Source organism: Hyposmocoma kahamanoa, unplaced genomic scaffold (genome assembly GCF_003589595.1).
Source record: "Hyposmocoma kahamanoa isolate Upper Pololo Valley unplaced genomic scaffold, ASM358959v1 87, whole genome shotgun sequence".
Lineage (NCBI taxonomy): Eukaryota > Metazoa > Arthropoda > Insecta > Lepidoptera > Cosmopterigidae > Hyposmocoma > Hyposmocoma kahamanoa.
The window spans coordinates 22,311,330-22,330,083 of record NW_020654422.1 but is presented as its reverse complement, the minus strand read 5'-3'; the positions used below and the strand labels follow the sequence as shown (position 1 = coordinate 22,330,083).

Sequence of the window (18,754 nt, the reverse complement as noted above, 5' to 3'; positions counted from 1 at the left end):
TTTTATCGATACGCGTGTCGCTTAATATATATATATATTCGGTCGCAACACTAGCTGACCATAGGTGAAGTTTCCCAAGCTTATGAGTGGATACTAATTCAACTCGAATAAAATTTTTTTATTGAATACAGCGGCTTTCTTGTAAAATTTCGAAGTAACTTTGTGTTTTTTTTCTATAGCGAAAATTTTTAGGAATCGTGTTTTCGCAACGTGCAGTGTATATTCTCAATTTTACTATATATTTTTGCCAAAGTGATTGATTCCACAGTTTCACTGTTATGCGAAATCAACCAAAGCCATTTGAGGTTGTATAAGACTCCTAAGAAGATTGTCAGTTCTTCAAAACATTGAACAAAACGTCGGATAAGATCGATCAGGGTCCAAATTCTATAAATTTTCTTACTTTCTTTCTGGTCATTGTAATTCCATTGGGACTCCACTGAGATTCTATTGCAATTATTATAATATTTGTACTTCTACTAAAGTGCTGTTGCAATGGCAGTTGAGTGTCTAACGATAGATGTAGCTTTACTAAAACTACCATGGAAATGTGTATATTTTAATATTTATCTAGTTTAAGCAGCAACGTAGTCTTCAAAATTAAATATATTTTCTTTATTTCAAATAATTAACAGACTACGCCATCGACGTACTGCTGATGCGTCATTGCCGAGCAGAATACTAAACAATTGCAAAGAATTCACAAAGTATCCTAAGTACCCCTGAGTACCTCCCTGTATGCATCTACACCTCGCTTGGTGTCACAGTGTAAAAACATTTAAGGTAACGGTACCAATGATCGACATTTAAAGGGAAATTTGAAAAACTGTGAGTTTGGATGTCATTTGTGGTTGTTTATGTGTGTGTCCATGGCACCCGCGACACAGGATTTCCCTAGTGCGGAATTAAAAAAAATATATCTAGTATCTCGATCGCTAGTCAAGCCACTACTCTTAACTTTTAGCAGAATACCTAAAAATCCTGCCATAGACGCTCGTGACACAACTGAGATGATAGCAGACTTGGAGCCCTGTTCCATTGTTTTCTGAGTAAATTCACAAAGATAACGATTTACATCTTGTGTTACAAGTTTAATTTTGCTGGTTCATAATTTTTTAATTGGTTGATAATCTGTAATAATAAAATAAATTTGAAAATGAATAGAAATAAAATAAGATGTAAAATATTTCCTTAACGGGACGAACAAGTCTTGCGCTTGCGCTGTCCATAACAGTTGCAGTGCCATTCAGTTTTTTAAATCGCAAAGATCTGAGGCGTACTGCCACTGCGCCCGTCACCCTGAGACACAAGTTGACAAGTCCCAAGTGCCTGTAATTTCACCAGCACCGTTGCCCTTCAAAACCGGAACGAAGTTATGCTGACATTACTACTTGGCGGCAGAAATAGATAAGGTGGCAGTACTTCCCTGGACGAACTCTTTTACAAGAAGCTCTAGTGCTACTAAAACACAAAAAAGACCCAGACTCAATATTTCCAAATCGATACTCATAAATAAACTTGTAACTTCGAAAAAATATTTTTCCATTTTGCCATAAAGCAAATAGAAAGAATGAATATTTTGTTATTACTCTAGATTCAAAAAAGGTTAAAAAGAACTCATGAATAATTGAACTTCAACTTGTTTGTAACTTTTGAACAATTCATAAAAAATATATACGTAAAATAAATGTAAGAACTTTAGCCTACAACAAAAATAAAGCTAAACTTTGTAAAATTTCCCCTCAAGATTGATTTGAAGGTTGGGACAAAAAAATTAAGGCTTCACTCTAATATTTTATATTCATTTGCGTCTACGATGCAAACTGCGAAATAGAGATGGGGTGGGAGTGAAAACGAGTCAAGTGCATGTCGGCTACAAGTACAAAGTTTTTTTTGGTCGTATGCGACGCCTGTCCATAACAGTTGCAGTGCCAATGAGTGCTTTAAATCGCAAAGATCTTAGGGGCACTGCCACTGCGCCCGTCACCCTGAGACATAAGTTGACAAGTCCCATGTACCTGTAATTTCACCAGCACCCTTGCTATGTGATGTGAATTACTGCTTGGCGGTAGAAATAGATAAGGAGGCTGTACTTCTGGACGAACCCTTTCACAAAAAGCTCTATTGCTGTTGCTTCAATCACGAATAGCGATGTTGCTCGATATGGCAAGTATGAAATGAAACTAGTTTTTCGTTTCTAAATCGCGTATATTCGTTTTTTTTTTCAAACAAAACAAAGTTTGAGGTTCTTTATAGATCCCATGACTAACTAAATGAAAGTTAATAACAATAATAATAAACTCATTTATTTGTCTTGTCAGTAATGCATTTTATAATAAAATCAGAGACAGTGTTCATAAGACAAAACGGTCTATGACTCAGCGGTCGCGGGGAACCACGACCTCTGTAATTTTGCCATAAGGTTGTAATTAAGTATTTATTATAAGACTTAAAGTAGGTATCGCTAATAATATATTTTTTATTATATCAAGTGATGGGACGATCAAGTCGTGGGCTTGGTGATAAGCGACACGCCTGTCCATAACAGGTGCAGTGCCACTCAGAGCTTTAAAATAGGGGAGGGGCAATGTCACTGCGCCCGTCACCCTGAGATATAACAAGTTCCATGTGCCTGTAGTTTCACCATCACCTCTACCCTCACATTACTACTTGGCGGCAGAAACAGGTAGGGTGACAGTTGTTCCCTGGACAAACTCTTTCACAAGGAGCTCTACTGCTCCAAAACTGTCGCTCTCGCGCAAGTCGCGCCCTGTCGTGTGGCTGACATGGCTTACAGAATGCAACAAATGAGGTGGTAACATGCACGTAGTCAGATCGTACCATCGTATCGCAGCGTACGATCGTATAACTAAAATAGCATGTGTAAGGTGCATAATTCCGATTCCTTATGTCACAACTCCATCTCGGCAACAATTACGAGTTCGAGTCCACAATGATCAAAACGACATCCATTTTCTCCAACCGGATAATACACTTTATTCAATGGGTTTATAAGTTGACAAAACACGTACATGGAGTTACAATGATAACACACCTGCAATGTCGTACGTTACGATGACCACGAACAAAGTAATGTGCAAACAAAGCTCGGTAGCGCTATCATCGCACATAAACAAGTTCTCACCTCTTATGTAGGAAAGTACCAAGTTTCCATGTAACATCGCTCAAGTAAAACCCTGGCAAGAGGCCTATCATCATAATTAAAACATTAACAGATGGTTTCTAAAATCTCAAGAGAAAATAAAAACTTTGTCGTAAGATGTGTTAATTTAATCTTAAATTTAGTGCATTGAATGTATCAAATCCCCGTTGAACTAATCGCATAAGGTAAAAAAAATGTGTTGGTAACAGGCAAATGCGCTCGACTTTGCTATCCTCGTAATTTTTATATCGTTCCCTACTTTTTCCGAAAGTAATCTAAGCGATGTCACTCAAGCAAGTGTTCAAAAAATAGCCAAAAAGAGAGCGGCGGTTGCTCATGAATCCGCGTGTCCCATTTGGCTCCCGATTTCACAGCAAATGTTGTAAATACCCGAGTGTCCTCTCCTCGACGTACGCTATATATTGGCGCGTGACATCAGATTTGTTCGACAAACTTAAATATTGAGTCAACCAGTGACGACATGTGTTCCAAATTGAAAGCGGCAAAGATAAGTTGGTGCAATGAAAGGCGGGCACCGGGCGAAAGCTACGTGTCGCGGATAAACAAAGCCTCGACATCAACGTTGGGCCTACTGCACGGATATACAGTGGAATGGATATTTGTATGCTTATATGGAATTCAATACTAATGTGGTGTCCAAATGAGTAAAACGGAATCGTTGAGATAAGGTGTTTACAATCTGACATCGTAAGGAATTAAGATTAGCGAAATTAAATCTTGGCGCGTGCAAAGTCAAAGATCATTTATAGGTAAAATTGTAAAATAAATAGGTAAAATAAATTTACACTTCAAAACGTCACATTTAAGCTACTGCTCGTTCACTACGCTGACCTCCTTGAGAAGAACGAGCAAGAAACTCTAGGGATTGCTCTTTTCAAAATAAATTTAAATGCTGTGGAATACATTTTGAATCAAATTTGTGTGGTTTCTGGAGCCGTGTCGTCTTCCCATACATCTTTATCTAACACGTAATCTTCAATTTTGTAATATGACTTTTCGATCAAAATATTTTTAATGTAAATTTTAAACTTAGGAAATGATGAACTTAATATATGCTCCGGAGTCTTGTTGTAAAAACGTATACAGTTCCCCATAAAAGAGTTGTTTACCTTGGTTAAACGAAATCGTGGTACCATGAGTTTGGACTAAGCTCTAAGGTTAATATTATGGATATCTTCTTTCTTATTGAAATTATGTATATTTTTACGGGCATATAAAATATTTGAGTAAATGTACTGTGATGCACAGTCATGATACCAGTCTCCTTAAACTTTTCTCTGAGAGAAACCCGAGAGCCTAGACAATACACAGAACGAATCGCTCGTTCTTGCAATACAAATATGGTTTGAATATCAGCCGCTTCACCCCGCATGAGAATCCCGTAGGACATTATACTATGGAAGTAACTAAAGTAAACTAGTCTAGCAGTACTAACATCCGTAAGCTCACGTATTCTGCGGACTGCGTATGCAGCGGAGCTTAATCTGCTGGCCAGGGAAGATATATCTGGAAACCATTGAAGTTTACTCTCAAGAAGACTGCTTTATTAACAAGGTCTAACTTTTCTTCGTTTATTTCTATGCTTGGACTAGGCGATTTTACGTTAGGTAATTCAAATTTAACTCATTTTGTCTTCTTGGCATTAAGCAATAAATTGTTAGCATTAAACCAATAAACTACCTTAGAGAGGGTATCATTAATATGGTCATAGTTAATGCCATGTCTGTCTGTTTTAAAAATCAAGGCTGTGTCATCAGCAAACAATACTATTTCGCAATGGTCCTTAACAAATAATAGCCATTATTAGTCTATTATAATAATAGATCATTAATATAAATCAGAAATAAAAAAGGTTCAAGTATTGAGCCCTGTGGAACACCCATTTTATCCGGAGAGCCCAAAGAAGTCACTCCATTTATGTCTACTTTCTGAATTCTACCGTTGAGATATGACGAGACAAGTTCCGACGTCTTGCCATTCACACCGTAATGTTCCAGCTTCCTAATAACGTTATGAGACCTTTCCCAAGCATCAAAGATGTGTTTTAGTAACGCTACCCCCGCATCGCTAGTCGATCTGCCCGTAATAAACCGGGTAGGTAGTAAACCCGTATTGTTCACTATGAAAAAATATACGGTTCTTACCGAAATAGGACAGTAATTGAGTCAGCATAAACTTTTCGAATATTTTTTTTAAAGCTGGTAAAATTGAAATGGGTGGATAGTTGCTAGGATCAACTTTCCTACAGTTTTTGAATAAGGGTATATAATAATAACCTTGGTGTATTTCATTAAATCGGGAAAAACACCTTCGTCAACGCACCTATTGAATGCTACAGCTAAATGTGGGGAAATTAGGTCAATAACTGAGTCTATAACTTTAGTTGATATGCCCCAGAAATCTTCAGTTTTTTTAACATGTATTGATTTAAAAGCTTTTATGAAGTCTTGTGGATATGTTGTGGATTAACATGACGGAAATTAAATAAACTGCCACAAACGTTAACAGTTTCCTTTAGGAGATCAATAGCAAGAGAAGGGGAGGAATATACTGATTCTGTAGTGTTCACAGCAATTTCCAAAAAGAACGATTGAAAAGCTTGGGCTACCTTGTCTTTAGATTTTATAAGTTTGCCGTGCAGGAGAACAATCTAATTTTACGAGGAAACTTCAAAAGCACTTGTGTTAAAGTTCTCCCATAACCTATGCAAAGTCTCTCCCATTACTAAAATCTTGTTGTAAATAAAACTTTTGAAGGTGAATGAAAAAACGCTAAAACAAAATTAATTAATATCTTTACTTCAGAGGGAACACATTACACTTGAAAATGTCAAATTGATCTAACTCTACTTAGATTTCCCATAAAGAAAGTAGGTAAAAATCTCTAAGGGTTGCTATTTATAAACAGACATTTGTTCACATTTATCATTTACAATACTATTTCAAATACCCTAGATATACAAACAGTCTGAATGAAAACTAAATGAATCAATTACATGAATTTTTGTCAAATCTGAGTAAGTAGAAGCTGCATAATAGACGAACGAACTGTACGTAAAATATTTTTATTTCACTAGGATTTAAACCCTGTGAATTTTGAATATCAACAAGAAGCGTATATTATTGTATCTTAAGGGGAATGTCACGGTCGATTTACATATAAAATGAATTTGACATTTTCGTCACTGCGGCTGCTTTTATATATAAATAAAAAACTATTTATTTTCTGATTATCGCATATACCAAAATCAACGCTTAAAGTCCAATGAAGAAATACACTCCCGGACACAACTTTCGAGCCATTTTGAATTTTATTTTGAAAGACCTAGAATATAAAAATATTGTTTTATTAAAGAAAAAGTTTTTATGCAGTTTTAATGCTGGCAGGTTCCCCCGTTATCGTGGTGTGTTGTTGTTCCAAATTTGAATTTACGAATTTGAAAAACGGAGAAAAGTTGTAATTCGTCATTGTTTTTATAGAAATAAGGGAGCGTAAGGTGCAAGTCAGAACAAAATAATTTCAATATTTTTGATTTAATTATTTTACTTAACAATAAAGGAGTATTACATTGTTTTTCCTCTAAATTTAACCAAATTTCTCGAAGGAATTATGAACACTGCGCCTGAAGTAGCCGCACAAGCTATGGCACTTTTGCAGTCTGGACTTAGTCAGCGCAATATAAGTACACAACTGCATTTAAGTCGTTCCGCTGTGCAAAGGTTATACCATCGGTACTTAGAGACTGGCGGCTATGTTCGCCGTCAAGGAAGTCCACGATTTCGAGTGACAACGGAAAGGCAAGATCGATTTATCTTCACGACGAGCTTACGAAATCGTCAACTGACGACAGTCCAAGTACAATCCAAGTACAGCTTCGAGATTTTCATGGAGTGGCTGTTAGTGCTAGAACTGTGAGAAGATTTAAGGAATGTGGTCTAACTCCACATAAGCCAGCGCACGGGCCCAAATTGACACGGGCTCATCGAATGGCGCGACTCCAATTTGCACGAGAACATTTGCATTGGACTCCACGTCAGTGGAGCCAGGTACTCTTCACTGATGAAACTAAGATTATGGTCTATGGTAATGATAGAAGGAACAAGGTATACCGAAGACAAGGAGAGCGTTTTGTGCAGTGTTGCATTGAAGAGAAAGTGAGCTGTGGCGGGGGTTCATGGACAGTCTGGGGAGGAATATCCACCGAAATCAAAACTGCGCTTGAGGTTGTGACGGGGCCAGTGCCTCGAAATTCATGTAATGCCAATTGCTGGCTTTGTAGGCCGAGATTTTATTCTCATGCATGACAACGCAAGAGCGCATACTGCAAAAGTCGTCACGGAATACCTTCATGACGTCGGTATTACTATCATGCAATGGCCAGCACGAGCCAAAAAAAGAGCCGTGTTCGAGTTCACCACCCAGCCCAGCAAACCTTACCGGAGTGAAAGTGGCCATTGAGGAAGAATGAGAGAACACTTTACAACACTTCATGTTGACGTTAATTAATTCTATGCCAAATCACATGGCGGCCGTTGTCAACGCTCTTGGAGGCAATACAAGTTACTGAATAGACAATTCTTTCCGATAAGCCACTGTTGTCTTCAAAATTTGTTTACTAGAATTTCATTTGACAAAAGTGAATTCAAGACTTGTGACACTTAAACTTGCTTTTTCCTGGTTTCACAAAATCAAATTTTCAACAAGGACATACGGAAATGACGTTTAGTAAACCAGCTTCAAAATTGCATTAATAGTTTTTGATCAATCAAACATATTTTTAAGCTTAGGGCATTTAATACTAAAAATGCAAGGTGGCTCGAAATATGTGTCCGGGCGTGTATTTGTAATCATTTCAAAATCATTTATAATCGGACAAATCTTTGCTTGTGTGCGACAATGAATACACTATAAGTGGAGTAAAATGGTGTCGTGGCCTATGAACAGCTGATTTCGCTGTCACGTTTTTACTCCGTAGTTCTCAAAGTGCTTAAAAGATGGCTCAAGTACAAGGTTACTCAGAATTCATAACACGAACGAATTTGTAATAACAATATTTGAATATTTGATATTTCTAAACAACTTTGGTAAGAAGCTGGAAAGGACGTTACGGTTGACGAAATTAGTAAGAATTTGTGACTTGGGGATGACAACTATCAAGAATGAGTTTCATTTCTCGTAATAATGTTACATACATTACAATAATTATAACAACCTAGTGGAGTGATTTCACATACAAAACAATTGAAAATCAATTCAATAAAAATTTAAATACAGTGAATAGCGACATCTCTAGCTGGGGCTGGTAGCTGTTAAGGTATCTAACTGAGTGACGAAATACTTTCATACATTTCTCATAGATGGCGCTACGCTAAAAGGTCGTTGAAAAACCAAATACAAAGACGACAACAAGCACATAGAAAAATGACTTAGGTGGCATAGCGTCCGGCACGGTTTGCTTGAAAACGTCTTGAAACGAAGGGATTTTTCTAAGTGTTCGATCTTTGTATTAATAATTATAACAAACTAGTGGAGTAATTTCACGTCAAAAATAATTAGCACATAAAAACAATACCAATTCAATAAAAAAAATTAAATGTTACATTTATCACTATTTCTCGTCAAAAAATACTATTCTTCTCACATAAATTATATTTTCATTAATGAATACTAACTGAATACTTTGACGTCATTGTAGGAACGTTAATTTGTTCGAATTTATGGCAGTTTGCAAATACTCTATTCAGGAATCACTTAACTTTCAATCACAAAATCTGTAGGTGGAGAGGTAAAAGACCTTAAATCCATATTTTGATATAAAGATGTTTTGAGAAACATATGCTTCACTCGTAGAATGCTAAAAATCACGCAATAGTCAAATACATTTAGACTCAACTCACACTGGCGCAGAGTCGAAGCGTTTCGCCTATAGCATATTTATCTCTATTTTTCCGTTATTAAAGTATGAACTTGTGTTATGCAAATATGTAGTCAAGCGTTGACGCCGCGCGTTACTTGAGCGCAGTCAGGCGTCAGGCGCCGACCACACTGTGATCCGGGCGCATTAATGTGAGTGTCGTCCTTGCGCGTCGTCAGGCGTTGTAGTTAAAAAACAGGACGCGACGCGACGCTTCGACTCTGCGCCAGTGTGAGTTGAGCCTAAGTCTTATCGTTGTTTGTTTTTTTATTTAACATTGTTTCATTTGAGCTTAAGGTTGATTTTAAATATTTAATTACGAGCCTTATTATCTTTAAACCGCTGTGTAAGAAAAATTTTACTATTTGGTACTTAAGGTTCTTTACCTCTTACTTTTAGCAGCAGTCGAGCGCCTTGAGAAAAGTTCGTCCAGTGAAGTACACCTAATCTATTTCTGCCGCCAAGCAGCAATGTCAGCGTTACCGTGTTCCGGTTTTGAAGGGTAAGGGTGCTAGTGAAATTACAGGCATATGGGACTTGTCAACTTATGTTTCAGGGTGACGGGAACAGTGGCAGTGCCCCTCAGATTTTTGCTATTTAAAGCTCTGAGTGGCACTGCAACTGTTATGGACAGGTGTGTAGCTTACCATCAGGCGTATGATTTTTTACACCTCTCACTTGGTATTATATTAAAAAAATATATAATTTTTAAAATTTTTATTCTTCGGAAAGAAAAATATATCGGCATAGCGTCCTTCTCTTTACTAAAATTGCCGTGTCCAACAGGGTCCACAATTAGTTCTCATAGCTACAAGTTTTCATCTCTGTATCTTTAAGTGCTGAAGTGAACTTTTTGTTTAACAGTTACTTATTGTTCAATCGGATCGGGCAAAAACGTGTCCTCGCTTGCTCGACAGAGACTGACCTGTACTTGGCGGTGGATATCCGGTTGCCGATGTAATTGTAAGGTTGTGCGCGGTTCACGAAGATGACGCGGTTCTGTTGCTCGCTATCCGCGCCATCCGTCGCTCCCGACGTCGTCGCTTCGTCTTCGTCTGCAACACAAAACAACACGAAACTCAGATTTCAAGTTTACTATTCATAGAGCATTTATACTCGTACGCTATATTAAAATTGTTGTCCTCCACTACGTTTTAATAAATTCCTGTTTTAGTAATTCTATTAATTAGAAATAGCAATTTCTCAAAATATTTGCTAATTCTGAAAGAATATTTATTAAAAGTAATGAAATATTATCATTACAAAAATACTGCTTATCTTTTTATAATATAATTTTACTCTAACTTTATTCTAACTTTTAGACAAATACGTTCACTTCAAGATTTTATTTCATTTCTAATCAATTAATTGGACATTATTTACATCAAGAAATGTTTACCTCTTACATCAAATTTACATAATGTTAAATGAATTTAAAATTTCTTGGGTGTATTTTAAGAAAATGTATTCTTAGACAAAAGAGGAAGTATTTTGCTATTCAGATTAATATTCTAAATTCTAGAGTATATTTTTCAAAGCAACATTTCGTTGCGTTTTCATAGTCAATGTTGTCGTGACATGTCGCCGAAGGCGCACACGGTAACGATTACTTTTACTTGTGCTTGTAATCATAAAAATCATAAACAGTCATTTCTCCAAAGAAACAATACGCAGTATCTCATTGCAGTTTGTTAGTGTGTTCTTTGTAGTCATAATTTGAGAAATTTGGTTTCAGCATGATAACACTGCGTACACTTATGTAACAAGCACAACTTTTACATGCAATTAGTTCCATCGTGCCACTGCTAGATGGCATTAGTTGTACTCTGAAACGCGCTATCGTTTTGTTCACTTCAATAGTAGAAGTCATTTCATTATGTTTTGACTTGTTAATGTCTTCAGTAGCGCTCTGAGGCCCCGTGCCCACTTGGGCGCCCTCAGGTCCGCTACTTAGCTTTGAGTTTATTTTACGGGTTATGAGCCTTCAGCTCGCCCTTTTCTTCAGAAAACGAAAAAAAAAAACTATTTTTTATTTTTTTTAATTAAGGATGGTAAATATTACGTAAAAATAGCGGTTTCGGTAGTTTCCAAGCTTCTTTAAGCTCTTTACCTTCAGAAGTAGCTGAAATGATGAGTAAAAACCACGGTTGTGACATTACAGACATGGGAGTGACGTGTGTGTGTGTTCAAACGTTTTTAAAAGATGTATGTATTAAATAAAAGTTGTTTTTATTTTTATATTGGCTACTGGGTCCATCACTCCCAATACGTAGAACAGTAACATTCTGGTTGATAATTAAATGAGCCAACGCTTTTTTTAAGTGCGCGTAAATGTCACACATCAAATAGGTAGTGAAGGACGTCGTTTAAGCTGTCTAGTTTACTGTGGAATAGTTCTTTTCACCTAAAAGCCTTTTGGCGCGCCTTTCTAGTGAATCCAGAGTCGACACTGAGCAGAACCATTCCATAGGTGGCAGCAGTACTCCATACGAGACCAAACTTGTGCTTCGTACAGTTGAAGCAACTGTTCCAAGGTGAAGTCTCTATCTACCGACCCGAGAGATAGGGTATTCCGGAGAGACTACGCGCTTCCCGGCAAGATCAGGGTACAGCGGGCGGGCCAAGCCCTCCGATAGTGATACGCCTTCACGGGCGTCTATGGTGGACACGGATTTGGGTATGGACTCGCTGGGGTTTGTGGTGAGCTGCAGAGACGGACATGTTCGTCTGCCCCGGTGGTGTGTGGCCGGGGCGTCTGTCTCGTCCGTAGCTTGCGCGTCTAAGTAGCGGTCTAGACGAGGACGTAAGTCGAGGAAACGCGCTGGGCACGTGTGTTGCCCTATAAGTCGGAAGCTATGTCCAAACATGGTCGCAGGACACTACGACCGGCATCTCCGGCACTAGCCCGGAGAGCTAGCTAGTAGAGGATGAGCTAGATGTCCTCCGGTCCCTCTAGCTGCTTAGATTGTTGGGAAGTAGAGAGACGCCGTTTTTCGGGGTCGGGAAGTGAGAGTACCTTACAGCTCCGCCACCAATGAGAAGATTAGGTAGTGGACTTTAGAGTCGACGGCTTAGGTGGCAACCGTTAGTTGTGCAATGCGCGACAGGAAGCGAGCGTGCCTACAGCTCCGGTGCCTATCTGGAAAATAGGGAGGGCACTGTACGCGCACCCGGAGCTGTTAACACGAGGCACTAGCCTCTGGAGAACCGGATGAAGTCAGTAACAACGATCAGTGACAACCTTGTACACTGGCTGATCTGGAGTCAGAACCTGAACTTAGAAGGTTCCTGTGCATGCACAGGTTATAATGCCCGTCTCGTATACCCTAAGCGTCGGCAGGGAGGGTCCCTATAATCAAAGCTAATGGAGAAAGATATGGTGCTGTCCCAGTGTGTAGTATCGCCTCGCCTTTGAAAGGATACCAAGCTTCATGGCTACAATGCCGAAGATTTCAAGCTTAGTATTTAGAAATGCAACTACAAAATGGTACTACATGCGATAGTAAGGCTCCTGCGTCAAAGCATAGACTTTTATGCCTATAAAATTATAATTAAAAGGCACTTGCACTGGTCAAAGGTCATGACCGTGGAAGATTGTCACAACCGTGATGTTTACGAAAACGCGGCTATGACACGTATGGTTGTGACATTTATGCGCCATGCTACTCATACCCTTAAAGTCTTTAATTGAATATTGGCTTAATTGTAAGCATAGTAATCCCGCTATATAAACATACAATATATGCCAAAATTAACAAGTAAATCGAATATTTACCTTTACAACACAAATCCATAGTTTTGACACGTTATGCTTCGACAGTTTCCAAAATAAATGTTTTCGAAATTAAATTTTCGACATCACAACAATGAACACCATCGCGAAAAGCAATCATTTGAGGAGTTGCCACTAGAAGTATACAATTATTGATTTTGCCCGAAAAATTACGACATAGTTAGATTTTTGTATTTGATAATGGACGTGGTAAAAAAACAAGTCACAAAAAGTTTTCTGAAAAAGTAAAGCGTCATTTATTTGTTTCTACAAAAATATTGATATTAATTTATCGGGCCTACATAACAATTCATAGATAAGACGTTTAATGTTGCAATTTCGGGAAAATCACACGACATGGTCGTGACGTTTCATATAGTTCCGGCCAAACAAAAATATATTATGTATTACATTTATATACTTGTAATATGGCAAAATATACATTGAGTAATTGTTTGACATGTGATTACTTTTTGCTTTTCATTATATTGCAAAAACATGCACTTCTCATTAGGTATCAGTTACTTGCTTGAGAATAAGAATTACCATTATAGCTGAAAAAAAAAACTGCAAATTAATAGAAATGTTTTTACGTAAGAATAATTCCTCGTAGGAATGTTTTTTTGCGATTAGGTAAACTGTCTAAAATAGACAAATAAGTTCGAAACATGTTGAATTATTCATTCACAGAAGAATGAAATAAAGGATTATAAATACAAATAAAACTAACACTAAATGACTTACAATATCAAATTGAAACACAGAGGCACGGCCTGTGTTAGTGTTTTCTATGATTGGATGTTTTTATTCAAAAATATCGATGCATCGAACAGAATTTCTTCTTGTCAAAACATCGAATCAATCCGATGTATCGTACGATATGCATCGAATGGATTCGATACATCGATGTTCAACGAATATCCCTAAGACGATTCCGTCCTATTTCTGCTACTTTCAGGTTAGGCACTGAACTGTGTGCTTTCACGCTAGTGAGACATACTAGTGGGTCCATAACCCGGTAAATTTACCCTTTTTGATAATATACGCCTTTCTACACTGAAGTCTGCGTCTCAATTCGTCGTACTACGCAACCCCTTCGTTGACCAGCGCCACACACTCAATTATAGAAAACATAAATCTTCAGTCAAATAATTAAGTACCTCTCAATTTTTAATTCTTTATTTTTCAAGTCAAAATCAGAAATTTCTAATAACTAATAAATATTTTGTTGAATCTAGAGTAGCTTTATGACTTAAGTAAATTAATTTGCTCTTGGATTAAATATGTCCGTCTTATAACTAAAATACACTTTTGAGACGTTTTTTTACTATTATCAAGTAATTATTCTCAAGCGTCTATAGGAGAGGATCGTTTTGTTGGATTTAATAAATTTGTCTCCATAAAAAGTATTTTGTCTTTTTCTAAGTAATCTGTTTTTACCGTGTAACTAATGGCAGATTTTCCTTGGCATTAATATTTTATAAATCGAGCTGGCGAATGACGAATCATGGGTTACAACGGACAATATAATCCATAGGAAATGAAACTATTTTTTCGGGTTTAAATCGCGTGTGTTTGTTAACAAACAAACCTACGTTTCTGCCTTTACAGATTCCATGATCACGAGTGACTGGGACCTGTAAAGGGCCCGAAACGTTGGTTTGTTTGAAAAAAAAAGATGTTGATGTTAAAAGATGTTGTTAAGAACTCACATTCTAACGATATTGTCAACAGTAGAGTAGAGTAGTTGACCAGACAAGCTGTACAACATATATAACGGTATCTCAGTGATCAATACATATCCATGTACCTACACAATATATGTACATGTGCGCATGTTTCCGTAAGCTTAATGATCTTGTCCTTTGATGGTTTATTTATACGCGTGTACTTTGTCGGCCCTCACATGACATACGTTCAGTGTCGTTTACTTATTAATACACGAGTGACTTAACATGATCGATTCCGAGGGATGTAATTCAACAGCTTAACGATCGATGTAACACACAAAACACAAAAGTAAAGTAATGCGGAGTTTCCTTTGAAGTGTCTACATACGTAGGATGGGCAATAAAAGCGAGGCTATCTAAAGTTTTAAAGCTATACACGACAAGTATATCCACTGCAGAATACAAGACTCCTCAGGAGAAAATATAGTAATATTAGTATATAGGAAATGAAACTATTTTTCCGGACTTAAATCGCATATATTTGTTTTTTGAAACAAAACCAGTATAGGGCCTTTTGCAGATCTCATGGTCACGGTTGACTGAGGTGGTAAGTCATTAGCCAGTGATGTCTAATATTAATGCAAACCACCGTATATTTTCACTATAGTTACAAAAGTTATTAATTAAATACCTTATTTTTAAATTTACAACGAAACATTCCAATTTACGCCACATTATGTTTTACAAATAATTTTATTTTAACAATTCTTAATTTTTATTAAGTTAAATGTATTATTGATTAATCATGGAAATTAGAATAAACTAAAACATATTAACTAGTACTGCAGTCTTATGCCTGTTTGGGATTTTTCATTAGAGGAAATACTGGATCCCAAACTAGTGGTACGGAGAAATCATCTTCCCTGTTGAAATTAGGATGTTTTTTAATTTCAATGGCCTCTAGCAGCATCCTGGGTAGATAACGGACTTCTTTTGCAAGGACCTGGGGTTTGTCAAACTTCATTGAATGTGTAGGTTTATCCATGACTTGCTCGCAGATTGCAGACTTGTTTACGCGACGGTGTTGGACGGACAAATGACAACAAATACGGTCACGTAAGGTATAAAACCGGGAGAACTTGTGTCTCTGTTAGGTGGGACAAAATATAAAGTAAAATAGAATTGGTGTGTGTTTGTGTGGTTGTGCGTGCGTTTTTGTTTTGTCAATTTTATGTCAAATGTGTATCGTACAAGCAAGTTACGAACTAAAAACAGCTCGAGAGTCGTCCGGAAAATTTTTGCACAATACCGGGAATTTCCGCAGCTTCCGTATTGTATCTAGTTTGCGTTACATAAAGCTAATTATCTAGTACAGACATAGCAACAATGTCTTATTATCGCGTAGGTCGTGGCCAATAAAATAAAATGAAAAATACATATAATATTTGATTCAATTTATTTCCTTCTTCCCGAATTACAAATTCATTTACACAGTCCACCATAGTCGGTCTTTTTTGAAGACGAAGTAAAATGACAGATAAAGTAGTGATTGCAGTCGATGAATCAGAGACTGTTGGTAACGCTTATGCAATAAATAGGTCGAACTTGTTTTTTTTGAATCCTAATATGTTCATTATTCGTTCGATTACTAGGCACAGGTTGATTTGAATTGAAAATTTTTGTAAGTTCACATACGTACCGCACACGGCATTGAGAACTAAAAAAATTTTACGCCTGTTCTTATTAAGGTGCTTGTAAACGTTGCGCTAACCGTTTTATCTACTTTTTAGTAATTATGTAATCGTTATTTAAAGAAAATAATTATAAATGAATACATTATATTTCTTCTGAGTGTTGTCTCCATATTACCCATTGGTTTTTTCTTTTAATGGTGTAAATGTTTACGAAATTCCCCTAAACAAGCCCACAGAAATGAAAATGAAAATTTGTTTCTATACTAGTACCTACGCCAAAATGTCAAAATAATAATAATAAAGAAGGCAATAACGCAATTAATAATCATTAAGATGTCGTAACTTTCAGAATTCTCACAATTTTCCTTCTTTCCTAATCTACCGATAAAATTGTCAACAATAACTACATGACTATTTAAAATTTTATGAAAACTGGCAACTCTGCAAATGTCATTTTACTCCGTCTTTAAATAAGACTATAATATCATCTTATTTACCCACTGGGATTAAATATGGTCCTTCGGTCCGTAACGACATAATAACGATGGAATAAATGATTCTTTGACTTTGACCCACATCTGTGTACACGAGTGCGAAAAGAATCAGAAACCCGTCAACCTGTGCAATGTTTTCAAATGGGTACCATAATCAATGACTTAACTCAGGCCACACAGATGCGGTAGAACGGGAAAAGCGGTCCGGGGGCGGACCTGGGGGAGGCGAATGCGTACCGGGGCGTGTCACTCAGCAGTCCCACGCATAGTTCGCGGCGGGACACGGCGCGAAGGCAGCCGGTGTGACATCAAAATGTAGTGACGTAGATAGTGACGACGAAGAACTTGCTTCTTTTATTGGCGCTAAAATTTCCTCAAATCGTTTTTAAAATCTCTATTACGTGTATCATATAGACATGGATATGATTGCACTAAACATAAAAGCTTTTCCGTCGAATTTATGTTGAAACTTAATAAACGCACTTCAACAGTTGTAAAAAAATACGACGTCCTAGACTGGTAAAGTCTCGCTCCTGGACCACGCCTCGCCGCGGTACCACTCTGTGTGCACGGTTGCGTAGAATACATTGGAATCATGGCGTTCTGTCCCGGAGCGCTCCGTTTTAATGTGGCAGGGTCCATAAGAACTCGAAAGTTACAAAAATTCCCGCGCCCGGAACGCTCCCGCTATCGCCTCTGTGTGGCCAGAGCATTATTGTTTTATGGCGGAACTAACAGGCATAAAAAGTGCGATAAACAAATGCATTGTATATTAAACAATTTGAGTGGCGTCGTGCGCGCAGGCGCGTGGCATAAAACGTGAAAATTGTTTTTCTCGTATAACCTATAAAACTAATCTATGAAACTGTTGTACTTTGTAATTAAGGACGTCTACACTTTGTACCTTTCACAGAAAAACACTCCTATTCAATACAATAATGTTAACTCGTGCCCATTACGTCCGTTACGTTACGTCATCACGTACTCTTCGAAGACGACTAAGTTGTAAATAAATATGTAACAGCGCTACAAGGTAACACTAAGAATGAGTTTCTTGATTTTTTTACTCGTCGTAAACTGTAACGTGAGAAACGCGTTGCACGACATCGACGCAAAGTCTTGACAACTAACCATTGCCAACGTGAACTCAGGTCAGAGAATAAAGTATAAGAGAACGGACACTCTCCGCCCCTCCCTAGTTTTAGATACCGCACCACGCCCCACACATTGCCGGTCACATTGACTGAACGACTGTTTTCGCGCGAAAATGGCTTTGATATTTGAATATAAATTTTATTTATTCATTACGAAGCTTGTACATAAAACATCATTTTACGTTACTATTTATAGTGGTCGTGAATTGTGCTGTGTAACGGCTGTTTATCATCCTTTTCCGAAAGATGAACCGAAGTAAGTAAAAAAAACTTATATCTGAGACTCATTCAGTTATTGTTTTCTTCATTTATTTACTGCAGAGTAATATATGTATGTATACAAAATACAGATTTATTATATCAATATAATGAGACGCCGTGACTTCGCGAATTTTCTATTCGTATTGCTGAACAATATTACGTAGTTAGTGAATACATCTAACTATTAACTAAACTTGGACAAGCAATTTCAAATACTTTGGGTACCTTACTTAAAAGTACTTGTTCGAAATATAACATTTTAAGTCCTTTTAATATATTTTTGAAATAAATCTTTAATATTACTCTAATTAGTGAATTAATGAAAAATATAATAACATATCGATGTAAATACCTAATAGACATTAGGATTCTCTTAATAGAATCATAGATAACAGATTCACGTTAGAATGTTTTAACCCTGCCACTTCACGCACACGCGCAAATGTGTGTGTGAAGTGGCAGGCTTAATCACCACTTTTTCGTAAAATTACGTTACGTGGTCAAAGAGTCAACATAGCGAAAATTCTTAAGCGAATCTGTTGTCTTTAATTCTATTAATTGAATCCTAATAATTACACATGTTCATCAGGTATTTATATCGATATAATATT

At 37.1% G+C, this 18,754-nt stretch overlaps 1 protein-coding gene across 5 annotated transcripts in view; it reads right to left on the bottom strand.

The window, feature by feature from the left end:
- The window catches only part of LOC113235042 (phospholipid-transporting ATPase IA), a 135,734-nt gene that overhangs the window by 13,111 nt on the left and 103,869 nt on the right, over nucleotides 1-18,754 (bottom strand). For all 5 annotated transcript variants that reach the window (XM_026470575.1, XM_026470576.1, XM_026470578.1 and 2 more), the window contains one exon: nucleotides 10,024-10,153. In XM_026470575.1, coding sequence (XP_026326360.1) covers nucleotides 10,024-10,153 — 130 coding nt within the window. The remainder of the gene's footprint in view (nucleotides 1-10,023; nucleotides 10,154-18,754) is intronic.